At 38.1% G+C, this 17,588-nt stretch overlaps 1 protein-coding gene across 3 annotated transcripts; it reads right to left on the reverse strand.

The window, feature by feature from the left end:
• Positions 1-3,852: 3,852 nt before the first annotated feature.
• LOC113356191 lies at positions 3,853-16,787 on the reverse strand. 3 transcript variants are annotated; one of them, XM_026599245.1, is made up of 17 exons: positions 16,360-16,787; positions 15,376-15,445; positions 14,793-14,992; positions 13,836-14,003; positions 13,476-13,709; positions 13,207-13,301; positions 12,071-12,155; positions 11,741-11,950; positions 11,362-11,421; positions 10,143-10,225; positions 8,362-8,666; positions 8,176-8,267; positions 7,961-8,090; positions 6,089-7,290; positions 5,026-5,333; positions 4,572-4,742; positions 3,853-4,266 (listed from the first exon to the last, which is right to left on the reverse strand). In XM_026599245.1, exons 1-17 carry the CDS (start codon positions 16,633-16,635, stop codon positions 4,158-4,160), a joined length of 3,798 nt encoding a protein of 1,265 aa, XP_026455030.1. In that variant the 5' UTR covers positions 16,636-16,787; the 3' UTR covers positions 3,853-4,157. The 3 variants fall into 3 exon arrangements, with proteins under 3 accessions (XP_026455030.1, XP_026455029.1, XP_026455031.1); XM_026599244.1 differs by having other exon boundaries at positions 13,446-13,709; XM_026599246.1 differs by having other exon boundaries at positions 13,446-13,709; positions 15,376-15,479; positions 16,360-16,572.
• Between the last annotated feature and the right edge of the window lie 801 nt (positions 16,788-17,588).

A 17,588-nucleotide genomic window follows, 5' to 3' on the forward strand; every position in this document is an offset into this window, starting at 1 on the left:
AATTTGTGGTTGAGCGGTAGATGCCCACTTAACCTCGCAGAGTTCATTGCATCAGCACCCTTAACACCACTTCTTAAACCAGACAAAAGCATATGTCATATTGTTGTCGGGCGATTTGGCATCGTCTTGTGTCCAAGGTAGCAATGAAGGGGGTTGGCAAAGACATGGCAGCTTACTTACAGGACTTTCAGTTTGGAGTATGTATCTCAGGAGGTGCTGAGGAAATTCTACACGTTGTGAACATGTATGTCATCAAACATCATACAGATGCTAGCCTTACCATGTTAACTGTGTACTTTACAAATTTTTTTAATTTAGTCGACCGAACAGCCATGCTTCTTGAGGTGCGTAAGTTATGTTCATCTATCTCGTCGTAGGTTGAATACTTGTATGGACAACTCGCAAGATTGTATGTGGGAGACTATTATATTTATTCGTCTACAGGAGTACAACAAGGGGACCCTTTGGGGCCATTGTTGTTTGCTTTGGTGCTTCATCAACTTATAGCAAAGATAAATGAACAGTGCACACTATCCCTACAAACTTGGTACCTTGATGATGTTACTATTATTGGTGACACTGTAGAAGTGGCCAAGGCACTCACGATTGTCCATACAGAAGGGCCTGAGCTAGGGCTTATATTGAATATTAAGAAAATAGAAATTTGTTGGCCTTCATGTGATGGACGAAAGGTAGGAGATGGGATGTTCCCTGCTGGAATCTCAAGGCCAGGTGATGGGGTCAAACTATTGGGTGGTGCGGTCAGCCTTGATGATGGGTTTGTGAAGGGACTTGTCATTAAGAGAGCTGAGAAGGCAGTAGATTAAATGCAAGTTTTATCCAAGATCTGAGATCCTCAGAGTGGAATTTTTACTCTTTCGTGCATGTATGGGCATCTCCAAGCTGCTGTTTGGGCTTCGTATTTGCTGTCCAGAATACACTACAGAAGCAATAGATATTTTTGATAGATGATTGAGGGAGGTGGTATACAGTATCGTGGTTTGTGGAGGTCCTTTTTTTGGGGATCTACAGTGGAGGTTATCCACCCTACCTATTATATATGGAGGCCTTGGCTTATGCATTGCTAAAGAGGCGTCATATTATGCCTTTCTTGCATCACGTGTGCAATCCTGGGGTTTACAAGATCACATATTAAGGGATGGTGGAGTGGAAGGCATGGATGATAATTTTCATACGGCTTTGGAGGCATTACAAGCAACTCTTCCTGATTATGACTTTAGCAGCTTCACTAGTAAGGACACCGCCCTCCTTAAATCACAAAGTAACCTGGCGAGTGCTCTTCTTGGTAAAGTGGTTAAAAACATGGATCGGGATTACGAGTTATCAAACATGCAGAAAGCTGTCTAGGGTTGCCTACGAGCAGGACATGCCCAATACTTCCTTCTAGCTATTCCGATTGAGGGCCTAAGACAGAAGATATCACCCGTGGAGTACCGATCCATCCTTAAGTACAGGTTAATGATCCCTTCATACCCTTCTGATTCACGCTGCCCTGCTTGCTTCACGTGATGCTTAGACACATATGGGGAACATGCAGTCCATTATAAGGTAGATCCTGGTTTTTAAGTATAGACATGATCATATGAGAGATACCTTATATGATGTGTTATGGCGAGCGGGTATTTCAGCAAAGAAAGAAGCGACTGTCAACTTTTTGACAAACCCACTGGAGGGAAGATCCACACTCAGGCGAGCAGACGTACTTATTTTTGGATAGGCTAATGGCAAACACGCATGTGTTGACCACATGGGGGGTTTCTCTGTTAGTAGGCATTGGACATGGTACCTTTACAGTTGGCCAAGCAGCGCTGAGGGCTGCCTCAGGTAAGATAGTGAAGCATGAGAAAGCATGTATCGATAATGGACACGCTTTTATCCCCTTTGCTTTTGATACTTTTGGTTTCTTGGCTTGGACTCCTCAAAAGAGTCTAGAAAGTCATGCACAGTAATGTCATGACCCCTGCTTCGAGAGAGTTTGTTTTTAAAAGGATTGACTTTGCAATTCAAAAAGGATTTGCGGTGCAGCTTGTTGATCGCTTGCCTGCAATGTAAGAACTCTCCTTTTGTTTTTGTTTAATAAAACTGTACACGATGCATTAATTAAATGAATAAAACCATTCTTCTATTTGCAATTTTTTTTAAAAAAAAAGTTAAGAAAAAGAATTACATATCGCTATGATAGTTATTCAAAAGACGGCGCTGTGCATCAGCGCTCTTTCAGGTTCGCAATGGTTAGGTGCATTATAGACTCCTAGGACAGTCAAACAGATTTGACAATGCTCTTTCAACTCACCAAGAGTCCACTGCGAGCCGAAAGTAGAGATTCTCGTTACACCTTTCGGATAGCCCGTAGCGGCGTAGCATTGTAAATTGTAATAGTAAAATGCGAGTGACTTAATTGGCTAATTTCGGGGACAGAAACAGGTAAACCTGAAAAAGGTACAGTAATGAATGAATCGACTTATTACCCAAAGTTGCCGGTTGTTGTGCACTAGACTAGAGAGAGAGCATGAAAATGAGACGAAACTACCAGGCAATTGGGAGTGTTGGTGGTTAACTAAGCGACAGAAAATCGACAGTTCTTTTTTCTAATTGTCAGTGCCAAAATATACTGCGAACTTTATTTTCTATGATAAAAGTGCAATTTTCTGGTTCGTCCTCAAGTCTGAGTCTCTGACCTAACCCTTTATTCATTGTATTTAATATTTGTAGCCATGGATGCTGACGTCTGTATAGATGTAAATATTCCTTCTTTCAAATTTTTTTTTTTTGTGTATGTGAATTTGTATCGTTTATTCTCCAACTCAGTTAGCATATTCTTTTCTGGCTCGTCATCCTCGTGAAAATTACATTCAACTAACCCAATAAAAGAAAGAATAATCTGCCATCCTTTTGTGTGCGTGCGCAGACGGAGTAAATAGTGACAGGTAAAACAAGGGGTCAAACTAAAACATGGAGACTTCCGAAGGATGAAGCCAAGTAAGGTGATCATCAACCAGAAAGTTCGGTAGCAAAATGAGGCCATGGATACACTATAATTTTCGCTATGGAAGCGAGAGATGTGGCAAGCTGTTCCTTGATTGCTTAGCTTACAAAATGGTGCACATCTTAACAAGACTTCCTGTGGCGTGAAGGATACCTTCAAAGTGGAATTTAGAGATCCAGAAGTCAATGCTTTGTGCAACTCCTTGTCTTTCAACTGTACATTAAACAAGACAAGATGATTGAGTTGAGCTGCGTTAAACAAAGTCATGATGGCCCAGTTACCTCTCAATTTCGAGTAAAGTAATAGGAAAGCAATCCTAGCATTTCTCATGTTTTTGGTCTTGTTTTATCTGCTGCCAAAAATCTTTCAACGAATCTTCTTGACAACTACATTTATCTACATCCATTTGGATAACACAATTCAACTCTTCTTTCTCTTGAATTTGTCACATCCAGAATCCAAACTGGCAAACTTATCCACTAGAATTAATTTTGGGGGCCAAACCATTCACATTCACCAAACCCCACTTAGAACCCAAGGTCCTACAGAAGATTGAAATTCAGGGAACACAAGCTGTCCCAGTCTTGATACTCGAGCCTCTTCAGAAAATGGAAATATCCCTACCAAAAACATGCATTTCCTCACATGCATACTCTGCTTCAAAACAAACTTTTGCTTTACTTAAAGGTTGTTGCTACTGAAGCAAATATGGTTGATAGATCACCACGTTGAAAAGCTTAGAACCGTTTGCCCTGCATAAACATCACTCAAGAAAGGAAAGTGTTCCGAAAGGCTTATACCCATTTGTGGATTTATAAATTTTATTGTCCTACAACACTTGTTACTTGTAGACACTAAATTGAATCACATTTAATAATTAAGATTCAGAGTGATTAACACATGATTTAAGAACCTAATTACACTTTTTAAATCTAATTCTTCAATGAGGGTGGGATTGTACTTGGACTTCACAGGTCAGACATAGTGAGGTACTTTGGGTCACGCGTGATCCAGCTATAGTGAGGCACTTTGGGTCGCTGCTGCTCCACTAAATTGTTGTCTCATGAAGTGAACTTTGCTGCCTTCTTTAACACTCATCAGTGACAACAGCACAGATAAATACAAAACATAACATTAAATTGTATAGGTTTTATTCCCCTGACACGTTGCCGTAACAGTTTTGTTGAGCCAGTAATGACACATCTTCAGGAGACAACATCAGTTGGCCAGCACTCAGGTAGTGTCGAGCCCCTCTCCCCCTGCAAAGCATACCACAAGAATATAGATAAGGCAATTGTTTCGGAGTGAAGTCTTGCCTTGCTGGCCCGTTAAGTTGAACTCTATTTTTAGTCAGGCCATGCCAGAGTATGGATATGATCTGTATTGTTGTGTGCTACGCCAATAATATGGGGTCAAGATGATGAGAAGTTCCCAGAAAATGGTTACTTCTTAGGACAAGTAGGTTCCTAGACAGAGATTCATATACCAAATAACATACTACCTCTGTTTCAGGAAAAGTGAAACTAATAAAATGAAGAATGTTTAGACACCTAATGTGGCCTACCTGCGTCGGTTCGTCGGTTTATCAATATTATTTGACAACCGAGAAGCTTCAAATTTGGAAATCTGGCAAAGGGAAGATACATAATCGCTGAACGCAGAACCTCTCAATGCCAACAACAGTCTTGAAGGAACTAAACCCTGAATTGTATTATTTAGATGCTCCTGTACTCCACTGTATCACCAAAAGATATCGATGACAGATTTATTAGAACCATGGAAAATGGTAAGTGAAAATGCACGCAAACTCTTGAAAATCTATATACACTCCAACATGACCATTAGTCATGTGACATAAAATAGATTGGTTTTTAGCTATACAAAGAGGACCCTCAAAATCATTTCTTTTAACAATTACCAAACAAAGAAAAAGAAGAAGAAACACCCCAAAAAACCTAAGAAGGTCATATACCAAAAGGTCCAAAACACTATGGAAGGTGAAACAGAGAAGCTGGTACCTTTTAGAAGAAATAACAGTTCTTGGTGGCCCATTCTCTGAACCTCTTCCAACACATGAAATCTGACTTGCAGTCAGGTCCTGTGTAAGGACCTTACCAAGTTCTGTTGTATTGGTTGTGCAGGCAAACATCTTCCATGCTAAATCTACCGTCTTCTTTAACCCAAAATTAGGTCCACACTTACCAGATTCTTTCGCAAAGTAGCCAAGGCCATGTTGCACTGCTGTTGATGTCATCTCCAATTGCTTGTCAGACCAGTAGGCGGTGTCTGGCTCCACATTTGATACCATCGGCATCTCAATGAAGTCCTGCAAAAAAGTTTGTTCTCAGCATCATCTCATGATTAATAAATAAATGTACCAAAATATTTAGAAGTTGACTCTCCGTACTATGTTTTGTCACCATCATCTCAAGACTCATATTCGAGAAAGGGTCTTCAAAATCTTAACCATGTCAGTTTTGTTAATAAGATCCAAGCTTGAAAAGAATTCAGCCTTTGGATAGGTGATGATGAATTTCACAAGGATAACCTATGTGATTCCGGAACCCATTTGGAAAATTGAGCCCTACTAATGTGTAATGTCTACTTGATCATAATGATGAAAAACTAATGGCCTTAAGTGAAACAAGAATACACTTTTGATCAGGTTGCATGTAGTTTCAGTGGTCACTTGAGCACAAACAAATATATTTGCAACAGCGCATTGTAGAAAACCATTAGGCCTGTAACACAAACCGAGAAAAACGTGGTGGTAATGGCAATATCCTTCAATATGGGGATCATACTTATAAAATTTAAAAGTTATGCAGTGGAGCAGCAAATATACGTTGAAATGATTTTCGGAGTTATGTTTCAATTCCTATTAGGTTCAAATATTGTATATAAATATATTGACTTATAGGAAAGAGTTTCATGGGAAGGAGATCCCACAATTCCCAGTTCTCATCACTAAAATTTGCCCGAATGCATCTCTATGCTGACCCCACGGGCATGCATGAATGTGTGATTATATGCTTAGTGATTTTTGAATTTGATATATTTAAAAGGTTTGAAGGCTCTTACACTTAGAAGAGGTTGACAGCAATCAAGCATCAGATCAGCTTCTGAGATTAGATCCGCCATCCCAGAAACAAGTGCTTGAAACTGAGAAGCTTCTTTCATTTCTGAGGTGACATGCGACTTTAGATCTTCCCGACAACAACGTAACTTTTTCCATGCTTCTTCAACTGGATTAATCTCCTCCGGGCAACTATCCTCTTCAAATAAGGTTGAGGTCTTGTTAAAATCTGCACGACTACACTCATCCATCCCTTGATATCCTCTGATTGGACTCTCCCAGTGTTCAATATGTGTATCTCCTGTTTTCTCATCTTCATGAGCTGTTTCTGCGTCTCTATCATTGGCAGTTCTTACTATGGTATCAGAAATTTTATCTGCATCTGGGTTGTTAGCATCCATGGAAAAACATGGAAATGAATTTGCACCATTCAGAGAAACTGCTCCGAAAGAAGCAGAAGCCTCGCCATAGCATACTGTATTGGAATTACACCCTACTCCGTTAAATTCAGTCTCTGCAACATAAGAAGATTCAGGCACACACGATACATCTACTGATTTAAATATGTCACACATCTGTTGACTTTCTGTTTCAGAATATCTAAGCAAATTTAGTTCTGATAGTTCTCCGTTGAAGTAGTGTTGCTGGCTTGTATATACGTCTACGGAAGTTTGGACAGGTGTTAGATCAGCTAGGTATTTACAAAAATCACCCCCTGGCATTTCATCATCAGGATAATTCGGCATTATATGTGAAGTTGCTGGAATATTTTCAGTGCATTCATCACCAGAAAGGGAAGAAAATACTGTACTTTGGCTTTTCTTTGCGTTACGCCGAGTAAATGCAACTGGGGATCCTGAGGAATTGGAAAACTCAGCAACACCATTAAATTGAGTGGAAAAACCATTGCCTTCGTGCAAAGATCCGTTCATACTTAACATAGCTTGTTTTTTAGCCACAATACTATCTGTTTCATTGTCATAACCTATCTCACAGGCATCCTGCATTTTCTCAAGGCTAAGCTCTTCTTCCTCTACTATCTCCAGCAATGAGGTACTCTGTCTCGACGTAGTGAACAACTTGGCTATTTCCTTTTCCACTAATTCTGATAGTTGACAAGGAAAGCCCCAAGGTATTACCTTCGGCAGTACCCAATGCCATGCATCAAGGTCAAGTTGTAGCGGATAAGACAGCTGGAGTTCCCTTTCTGCATATTGGGAAATATAGCTTTTAATTAATTATATATATGATCTTATTCATTTAATTATACGAGAAAGATTAGTGATATTGAGATCGCAAATCCAAGCGGAGCCCCAGTAATTGTGGAATCCATCGTCCAAAAACTGTTTTTGCCCAGCTGCTAATCAGAATATCATGTGGAAACCGCCATTTTTTTCTAAATCTAGAAAAGTTTGTCAGAGAAAGGAACACCTAGGGAATTCAAAAACACTTCCACCATAGCGTGTCGCTCATTCATTGGATATACATGGCTTTCGTGTGGGACCCACCATTCCAAAAAGGGGTTTAAATTGTAGTACACCTAATGGGGGGAAATTTTGGGGGTAGGAAGTGGGTTCATAAGGAAATTAGAGGTTTTAGAACAGGCTGATTTTAATATATGCTGATCTACGTGGTGAGGACTTCTGTGGTAACTCCAATTGTGTCATTTAATGAGAGGCTTAATAGCCTTCTCATGAGTATACTACCCAAAATAGAAGGTAGAACAAACAACTAAATCCATAATTCTGTGCTTGGCAGTTGCTGGCATACCAGCAAATGTAAAAGGTAAAAGATCCATCTAAAGAGGCTCTTAGGGATCAAACTTGAAGATTCGTGCTTTTTGATGAAACTATTTAACTCAAGGGAACTTTCCTGACCTTTTTTATTTCTTATACCCTGGCACCAGAACTGAAGCAGCATAATGGTTTTCCGAATGTCACCTTCACAGCACCCAAGAAATCGCTCGAGTAACAACGTTGGAATGTCTGCATTTTCTGCCGTACAGATCTACAAGGAGAGAAACAACAATAGCTTCAGATATTTACACATAAAAGTATGGAGATTGAGAAAGGGTAAAGATGGAGGCACGTACCTTCTGTAAACATGTTAGAAGTTCCTCGCTTGATGGAACTTCAAAACGCACTTCTAGTCTATCCAACTGATAAGGCAGGACAGGATCCTGACCTAAAATTAATTACATCCAAGCACAGAAGATAATTGTTCAGATAGGCAGGATGCCAACAACACAGGTTTGGTGTATTAATTAAAACACACTTACTATTGCATGTGAGTATCATAGGACGCTTTGCTTTTTCTGCAAGTTGTTGTATTGTAGAGATAAAACCTCGATCTTCATCGAAAATAGTATCCACGTCCTCAAAGAGAATCAGACTCTTATTTGTAACCCGATTACAGATATTTAAGTTTTCCCTTTCTACTTCTACAATCTCTGGCTCTTCCAGGCATGTTTCTGAAATCACCTCAACAATATCGGTGTTCAGAGTATCTGAGGAGTTGCCATTCTGAACAGAGGAAACAGATAAGATATTCTTTATCTGTGAGCCTGCAGAATCCTCTGACGACCTATAGAAGCAATAAAAAGTAGATGAGATCGGCAAAATAGTTCTTTGAGCAATGAGCACAGTTTCGCAAGGCACAATTCCTAAGACTGGTATACATGGAGCTTCTTGAGTGAATACTATTGCTAAAGACACTCAAGCAAGAAAATGGCATGCACAATTGAACATTAAAGAGCAATATGGTAAATTAACCAAGTCCAGACTGTCTTCGCGTTAATACTTTTCTCTTTCTGCTGTAACTTTTATTTTGTGCACACATAGAAGAAGTTACCTATGAAGAATTCCTCAGAAGTTCTTTTTCTTTCTTTTTTTTGAGCAAGCAAAATGCGATACATTTGAAGATAGCACCAAACAAAACGAGTACAAGATTCAAAAAAAAAAAAAAAACAATCTCAAAATGAAACAGGGGTTGATCACTCCGTACATAAATTATCCCAACTAACAATGTCTGCAAACTTAAATTGTTCAAAAGCTTACTAACCCTTGATCCAATTGAGAACAGTAGCCTTCAAGGAGTTGTTGGCTCCTCTTTTAGAAGCGGGAACCCTCTGGGATGGTCATGAATATTAGATCCTCAATTCAGCAGTACCCATTGAAAACCCTCTAGAGCAACCTGCTCTAGAGAGGAACTCAGTTCTCAGGAATGGGACTTTTGCACCTCAAACTTGGTAGAGTTGAGTTTTAGTTACAAATTTGGTATGACATAATGCTAAACGATGGTTTCAAGGAATATGTATTTTCCAGGCCACTTATACACGATCTAGCTTTTGGTATAAAAAGTATTCCCTAAAAGTTTCCAAATGTATGAGCTCCAATCTCCATGACATTCCAACTTAAGACTCTTCTAGTTTCACACCCACTTCTCCTATTTAAAGTCTATTCTCAAGGCAAGTAATCAACAGAAAACCAAGGCATTGCAGCCAAGATGTTATGACATGATACCCAATAACTAGTGTCCGTCCCATCAAAGCAACCGTGCTAGCTTGTGTCACAGAGTCCACAGGCCGATGCATTACTGTGTCACAAGTTCATCATTTAAGCTCAGTTTCCAACATCTAAAGATCCAGCGAACCCACAGCTCAGAGCTGACTTAGATCAAGAGAAGACATGTAGAAAATAAGTTTATGACTTAGGTTATTAACTTGTTACTTTCAAAATTGTATTCCTAACAGTTAAACAGTGGATAGATAAAATTATTAGACGTGTTCAATGGAGAGGTAAACAACACTAATTACATTGTTTCAATGCTAACCAAAGAACTACGAGTACATGAAATGTTATAATTTCGAACTTAGTCTTTAGACTATGAGGAAAAATGAGAAATCTCTCCTACTGGGAACGAAAGCATGCAATCAACCAAATAAAGAAAATAACCCTCCTGATAATATGAAATCACAATAAGCATGAGCATGAACTATAAACTACCGAACCAAGACGAGGGTGCACAAATGTGTAATAGTTTTAAATATTGATGACAAACCATTTTGAGAAACGATGCGACTCCATTGCTTCTCCAAATTTTTGTTTCACATGAGCTCCATTCCGCCAATCAGATGCGCTGACCTAGATTAAAAACGAGATTATTTACTTATCATATTTAAAAAAAAAATCTTGGTCTGGTTTAATAAAAAAGGGAAAATCAAAAGGCGAGATATTTGACATGGTTAATGTTATTAGGACAACTTGATGTATATCAGTTAAGCTGAGTGTCCTAACTGTTATTCAGGAAAGATAAAAGGAATCAAAGATCGAAGAAAAATATATGTTGATTCAATATGGTGGGAGTTATAGATTAAGAGTCAGGTTTAACTATAAGATGGGGGTATCCAAGAAATTTTGTCTAGCTATCAATATTTGGTAATTCAAAGAGGGGTCGGTTCCCAAAATTGCAAAGCAATTATCTATCCCTCCTTATTCTTACCCCAAGAAGAAAGAAAAAAACTGTTAATGAGCTAGGGCATGCATTTTATGCAATTCAACAAGAGCGTGAGCAAGTTATGCGGCACAAAATAAACAGGTCATAAAATGATTCGCAGAATTTAAAAATCCAAATTCCATATATCTCTATAGTTATCTTCTTGTGGCCGAATGCAAATGTTTTTACTTTTTAGCTTCAAACTTTGGAGAACTGGTCTGAAATATTGGCCTAATAGCAATTAAAGGTAACTTTTTGAGCGCTCAGAAATGCCATCTATTGGGATTGCAAGAGCAGATTGTGGACCTCCTTTTAACTCGGTTTACTGGTTCCAACAGTCCAAGGAGGGGAGTTCTCTAGAAAACTCTTAAGTAAGTCATCACAGGAAGGTTGGGGAGAACCATGAAAAACTAAGAAGGAAAGATCGAGGAAAAATCAGAAATTCCATCTTTTGTTGTGCAGACGCTATCCCACAAGTTATGATTTTTTTGGAAGCCAACTTAGACAAGGACATCAAAACTCGCAATTCTCGTTTGTCAAGTTCTTCTGAATTGAGCCCATTATTTGAACAGCTTATGGATGTTGTTACCCTTGTCAAATAGTAGGACAGCATGAGAGGTAATTCTGCAAAACGTTGTGACCAACTCCACAACTTAATGATAGCCACCGGTTATGTGCTACAGGTTACAACTAACGTGTGTGCATATATACTGAAACCATAGCAGGACAGCGAAGCATAAGAGTAAAACAGAATATAAACATCATTGTCAAGTTATGGAGGTACCTCAATAACTTCAAACCCTTGCTCTTTGGCACACGCATAGATAGCAGCAGATTTCCCACTCTACACCGAATCACAAAGCGAAAGGATTAGGATAAACAATCTTATCTTATGTATAGCAAAAAAATTGAATGCTAGTATCCAAAAGCTTCGTGTAAAATTATAGAAAATTAGAACAAGGTCAGATAAACATAATTGATATGTCAAAATCTATGTTAAACGTTCTTTTCCTTGGTAAAGCTACTGAGATTTATAGCACAATACATAGATTTAAAATTTCATGCATCGCGAAATAAAGCCTTTAAGCCAATAATAAAGCTAAAGACTACAGAGAAGAAACAGATGAGCATCATTTTTTTCATCAAATAAAAGAGGAACGTACCCCAACTGGTCCAGTAACTAAAAGAACATTCTTAAGTCCTTCTTCATCAACACTTTCTGCGTCGGAATAGTTCTCGTCTGAGCTGCAATCGCTATCTAGAGTAATAACTTTATCATTAAGAGCAGAGTTCTTGTTGGCTTGAGGGCGTTTTTGACGCCAATACTGCAGCCACTCATTAAGAAACTTCACAGAGTCACCATTACCACACACCTGCACAATGACATTATCAAAGAAGAGTGTGAGCAAGTCATCTGATCTCAAATCACGATATAATTTATATACAAGAGAGATAATCAACGATAAAAGAAACATAAATTTAAGCTATATGACCTCAGAAGCCTTTCGTGGTTGGTATTTGGTTGCCCATAAGCTACTATCAGGCTGACTACCAGAACAGATATTATATGATGGCATTCTGCAAACGAAGGAAGAACAGAGTAAAATTAGAATCCAATTAGTTTCATTGATGTCCCACAAGACAGATGATTCATACTTAGACGGAATCATGGATCTTGTTAACTAAGTCAAACTCTTAAGGCTACAAGCTGAAGAGAATGAAGCATACAACATCTCAAATATGACTCAATTCAAACTTCAAATATCCCTATAAGGGTATAAGCAATCACAGTGACAACTTTCACCTGTGAATAAATTCTGTAAGTACTTTGGTCCTGACAAAAACTTGCCTCTCTAGAATAAAACTACCTCAACTTCCAATAGTTTGTTGGTTGGCCTAATTCTTTGGTTAGACATTTCTCAAGCAAACTTTGAGATTCAAAACTTCCTAACATTCAAGTCACTGCCACGTATCACAATACTATCCATACACAAGTAACGTGTACAATACCCTGCTGTTTATTCCATTAAAAAAACAAAATGTGAGAAACGACGAAACAAGGAACTCAGAAAATTATCAAGTCTTTTAAATTCTCAACTAGTAATCTCAAAAATGAATATTTTTAGTTAATCTTTCTCTAATCTAATTAGGTGAAGCTATCCAATTTCAGTTACTAGGGTTTTTTCCACTTTCATTTTCAGTTTTTTTTCCCCTGTTGGTCTATCAAAAATGGGTTTGGCTATTTAGTGTTTCTATGAGGAACTGCACCCAAAAAGGATACGGTTGGACTGATATGGGAAGTGAAGGGGTACTTTGAGCATGACCTTGTCTCCTGGGTGCTCTTTGTGAGTAGGGGGGTGATTCAAATCTACAAACACAAAGATTATACACCAATAAGGCAATAACCAAGAGAACCTATATATAGCTAAGAACCAGAGAAAAGTTGAAAACTGGAGAAACTATAAAATGAAATTCAACACAGATGATGCAGATTGTTCTCATAAGAAGGGCTTGCCAACTGAAAAAGGCACAACCAGCTCATCAGGTATCACGTGAGATCGTAAATGAAGCAATTTTTCCAGAAGAATACACGTGCAAGAACTTATGGTCCAAGTAAGAGAAGCCTAACCTTTCCTGAGAAAACCCATCGTGATGCTCAACAAATGAGTTATTTACGGAATCTGTACACTCCACAGACAAATCAACTTCATTCCTCTCTTGAGCCTGCATTTTGCATGGACTATGACTTAATAAAAGTATGGTGTACATTATAAATTTGATGAAAAAAGAAGTGGAACAATAACGAGAAAAGGTAACAATTCTGCAAAAATTTGGCCGCAACTAATAGCACTGCACATGTTGTAATACCTTCAAACCAGCTGAAGTCGGAGTAGTTACCGGATACATGGAATTCATTTGTGCTTGATGACAGCATCGATTCAAAGACATATCATTCTTAGGTGGTGAGGTCTCAATGAAATTTGGAATCGTAAGAAAGTCATTAAATGATAAGGGCTTCACAGAGCCTTCAAAGACTGAAGAACTTGCGGTTTCTGGAGCATTATTGGAACATATCAAGGCTTCATCACAAAATGACCAATTCGTCCAATTTAGTAAGACATCCTCCTGCGCCTGAAACAAAAGTCAATGTAAACCCACTATAGAAAGATAAATTGGTAACGGGAAATTAATTTCTCTTAAGACTAACATCTGACTCAGTTATAAGGTCATGTGAATGGGAAGCCAGAGATAATATACCTGTAGCTTCTCAAATACATGAATTGGAGGATGAAGATCATCTGGCAGAACCAAACACGACTTACTCTCCGGTTCAGTTGCCAACACAGTCTCTTGAGACCTTTTATCAAGTTTCCGTGCGGAAAAAAATGGATGAGTTTGTTTTCCGGCAAAAAGCTTTGCATTTTCCTGAATTACAGTCAGATATAGCATCTTAAAACTACGATAAAAACAAGAAAAAACTCAGAACTAGAAGGTGGCAAAAGCGAAAGGACAATGCACTCACCAGACAGAAAAAACTCTTTATCAATATATATTATTAATAAGATTACTCAACACTTTTTGTACTTAAAGACAATTTAGGTTAACTACAGTACCCATTCTAAGCAAAACAAAGAGAAATGAAGAGCACATGCAGTTTGACAGAATAACTGTGCTTAGTATTGTTGAGCAGATAAAAGTAACAGGACATACTATATAGTATGTTATGTAACTTGTAATGCTTACAAAAGATATCCAACTAAATACTGTCATGTAGAAAAGAAACATGCAAGACTAATCAGTGACTCTATGAATAAAACAGTTGAATGAACAAAATATTGACATCCTAGATTCAGAAATTCACATATTGAAAGCCACAAGCCTGTTCATAATATAGTGGGTAAAGAGGCAAACCCTTTTTTGATCAATAAGAGTATGCATACGAAATCCTAAGAAATAGGGGGAAAACACAGTGAACAACCAAAGCTTAACACATGAGTGAACTTTTCAGCCTCTAAAGAAAATATATCTGTTTTCCAAAGGTGGGTTAATGAAAAGTGATTATGCCCCACTTGAGAAGGTTAAATGAGAAATTAGAACACCTGAATGGCATGCAGGCCTAGATATATAAAATTATATCAGCAAGAAACAAGAAAATGTAATCAGAAGAGAGAAAGTGTAAAATGTGAAACATTATCATGCCGAACGGAGACTAACCTCAGCAGCTAATTTTGCCTCCAACCTTAGATCAATAACTGGTACTTCAGCGTGCTCAGTTTGACCCTCTGCAGCATCCGATGGGCATTTAGTCATTAGCTGTCGACGGCATTTTCCCTTGGAGCTACCAGGTGTTATGACCTTACAAGGGGAAGCATCCCCCTGCAACTTCTCCTTTGCCTGCCTATTGCTCTTTTTACCTTTCAAAGGAGCACCATAGAGTGAAATACTATGAGTTCCTTAAAGTAATATGGAGAGCATTAGTCTACCAGAAAAAGAAACGATCCTTATAAAACCAAAAATGAACTGCAAAAGTAGTGTGAAGCAAGCAACCCAATGAGCTACGAGCCTATGCACATCTACTACAGAGGTTTAACATGAAAAGTCAGTTTGTTATCATGTATTTCACCATACTATGAGTGGTTAAGATGAACAAGAACGGTTTGAGATTCATCAATGACCTACACTTCTGTGTCAATTTCTTGGCCATATTCAGCAAACATCTTTGCAAATGCAGCTAAAATTTTATCGTCAAACTTCTAAGAAAGCATGCAGCATAAACCGGTCCATTATATTAACTCACCAGCAGCTAGTGGAGAGCTCCCGTCTTCTGCTGTGCCAGCAGCTGCAGCCTCCTTTCCAGAATCAGGAGCCTGTGAATCAAGTTTGACACAGATCAACGCACAGCTGCATGTAGAACAATGAGAATAACAGCATTTTCAGACTACACAAACCGACATAGAGGACAGCTTGATTGCTTCCAACAACAGTCTTCGCATCGCAACAGAGAACATAAGAACAGTAACATATATAGAGTAAGGTAATGTTGTCAAATAAAGTTGCTACAACAGCACCCCTCTGAAGTATACCAGTTTAATACCTAAATTAGGCACTTCTTCCACAGGCAATAACAATGTTACACGAACTCCATAAACTGAGGTTTTCCACTAACCGTGTCAACCCTATATTCACTCTATTATATTTGGTATTCATGATATCCCTCCCTTTAGCACCTTCCCAAAATATGATATCTCACTGGTATCACTTCAATATCCATAATACCACATGTACTCCTAGTTTTCCAAAGTAGCAAACCAACTTTTTTATTTCGTTCACATTGTCTACTGATATCAATTCGCTGCAATATGTATAATCCGGAGATTCTCATATGCAATTCAGTTTATCTCCCCAAACACATGCACTCATTAAAATATACTAGACCCGATAGAACAGTGGCTTCCAGTACATTACAAAGATAAAACAGCTACCTTTACTTTCCTTATTTCTAATTTAGCTCAGTTAGTAGAAAAGAAGGGAAATCAGCCGCATGCAATATACATAAATTAATAAAAAGCTACCATCAGTACACTAATTTCAGCTAAGGATTATCATTCAGATACACTCAAGGAGAGAAACAAACCCTAATATAAAAAAAAAATGCCCATCAATTACTCAATATGAAATTTCCAACCCTAGATAATAGATATTATCAAAATTGCATTCAATTTGAGCAGAATTGAAACAAAACAACCAAAATTTCAAACCCTGAGTAACAAAAAAAACTTACTTTCTTCTTCGGAGTAGTTTTTTTGGCACTTCCTCCTCCTTTCCCCTTTCTCTTCCTCTTACCATTTGGACTACTACAATCACCTATTTCCTCTAGATATTCATGAGTTTCTTGACTTAACGGGACATTGGTTTCATTAACTTGAGGTTTATGAGAAAAAAGTGTCGACTGAACAAGTTTACGACGAGGGGGGTTTTTTCTCTGAGAATGTGGGGTGGAATTGTCTTTCACCTCCATAATTACGACAGCTGCATCTTCGTTGGTCGGCTCCTCCATTGATAGATCTAGAGAAATGGGAGGGATTTTGGTTGTTAGGGTTTGGATGGATTTTGGGAATGCCTATCATATGTTTGAAATAGTGCTTGAGCTGAGATGAAAAACCTGATCGGGATGTAGATGGAGGGAACTTCGGGCGGGAAAATATTGGGATGGCCCGGATGGGTATATCAAGATGGCTTTTTGTGATATTCTCACAAGGGGTTGTTTTATTTTGACACTTTTTTTTATCATTATTAAATGATTACCAGTAGGTAACTCGTGCTATGCACCGGGATCAATGGGAGTGTGGCAGGGCTTCGCCCCGTGTCCGTGGTGAAATGCATTAGATTTTTGTTTTGATTAGTTTATTTTTCTTAAGGAATAGGAGAACTCTAATGTCCTTTAGGTATCTAATTATTTGATGATTGAGATTTGGTATGATAAATCAAAATTCATGTAATATTATTTTATGAGCAGATATTAAATTATTATAAAGAAATTGACTCGTTAACATTAATTAAACGAAAAAACTATATATATGTGTATTTATAGAAATAGATTTGCCTATTTGACTATTCGTTGTGACCATATTTATATAAAAAACACTTAATATGTCATAATTTCCTCATGTGGTTAGCCTCACCCAGACATGCTTTTACCTTTAAATGTCCTTACGTATTCCGGATGTCCTTGCATACATAACCATCGTGTCTCATTAAATATGCAATTATTTAACCACTGAGACATCTGGATGTCCCTGCAAATCTAATAATCTACATAAAGTTATTTAAACAAAAAAGATTTATATATTGATAGAGTTCAGACTTTAATTACCGGCTGGCAGAGTGACTTCATAGTTTTGGCTGGGAAAACCGTGAGGACTTTCTGAATCTTCTTCACAAGTATCTGGATTTCAGACATCTTAGATGAAGCTTCAGAACTGCCAGCCAGTTTGAATAGTTCAAGTCAAA

Source organism: Papaver somniferum, chromosome 3 (assembly GCF_003573695.1).
Source record: "Papaver somniferum cultivar HN1 chromosome 3, ASM357369v1, whole genome shotgun sequence".
Classification (NCBI taxonomy): Eukaryota; Viridiplantae; Streptophyta; class Magnoliopsida; order Ranunculales; family Papaveraceae; genus Papaver; species Papaver somniferum.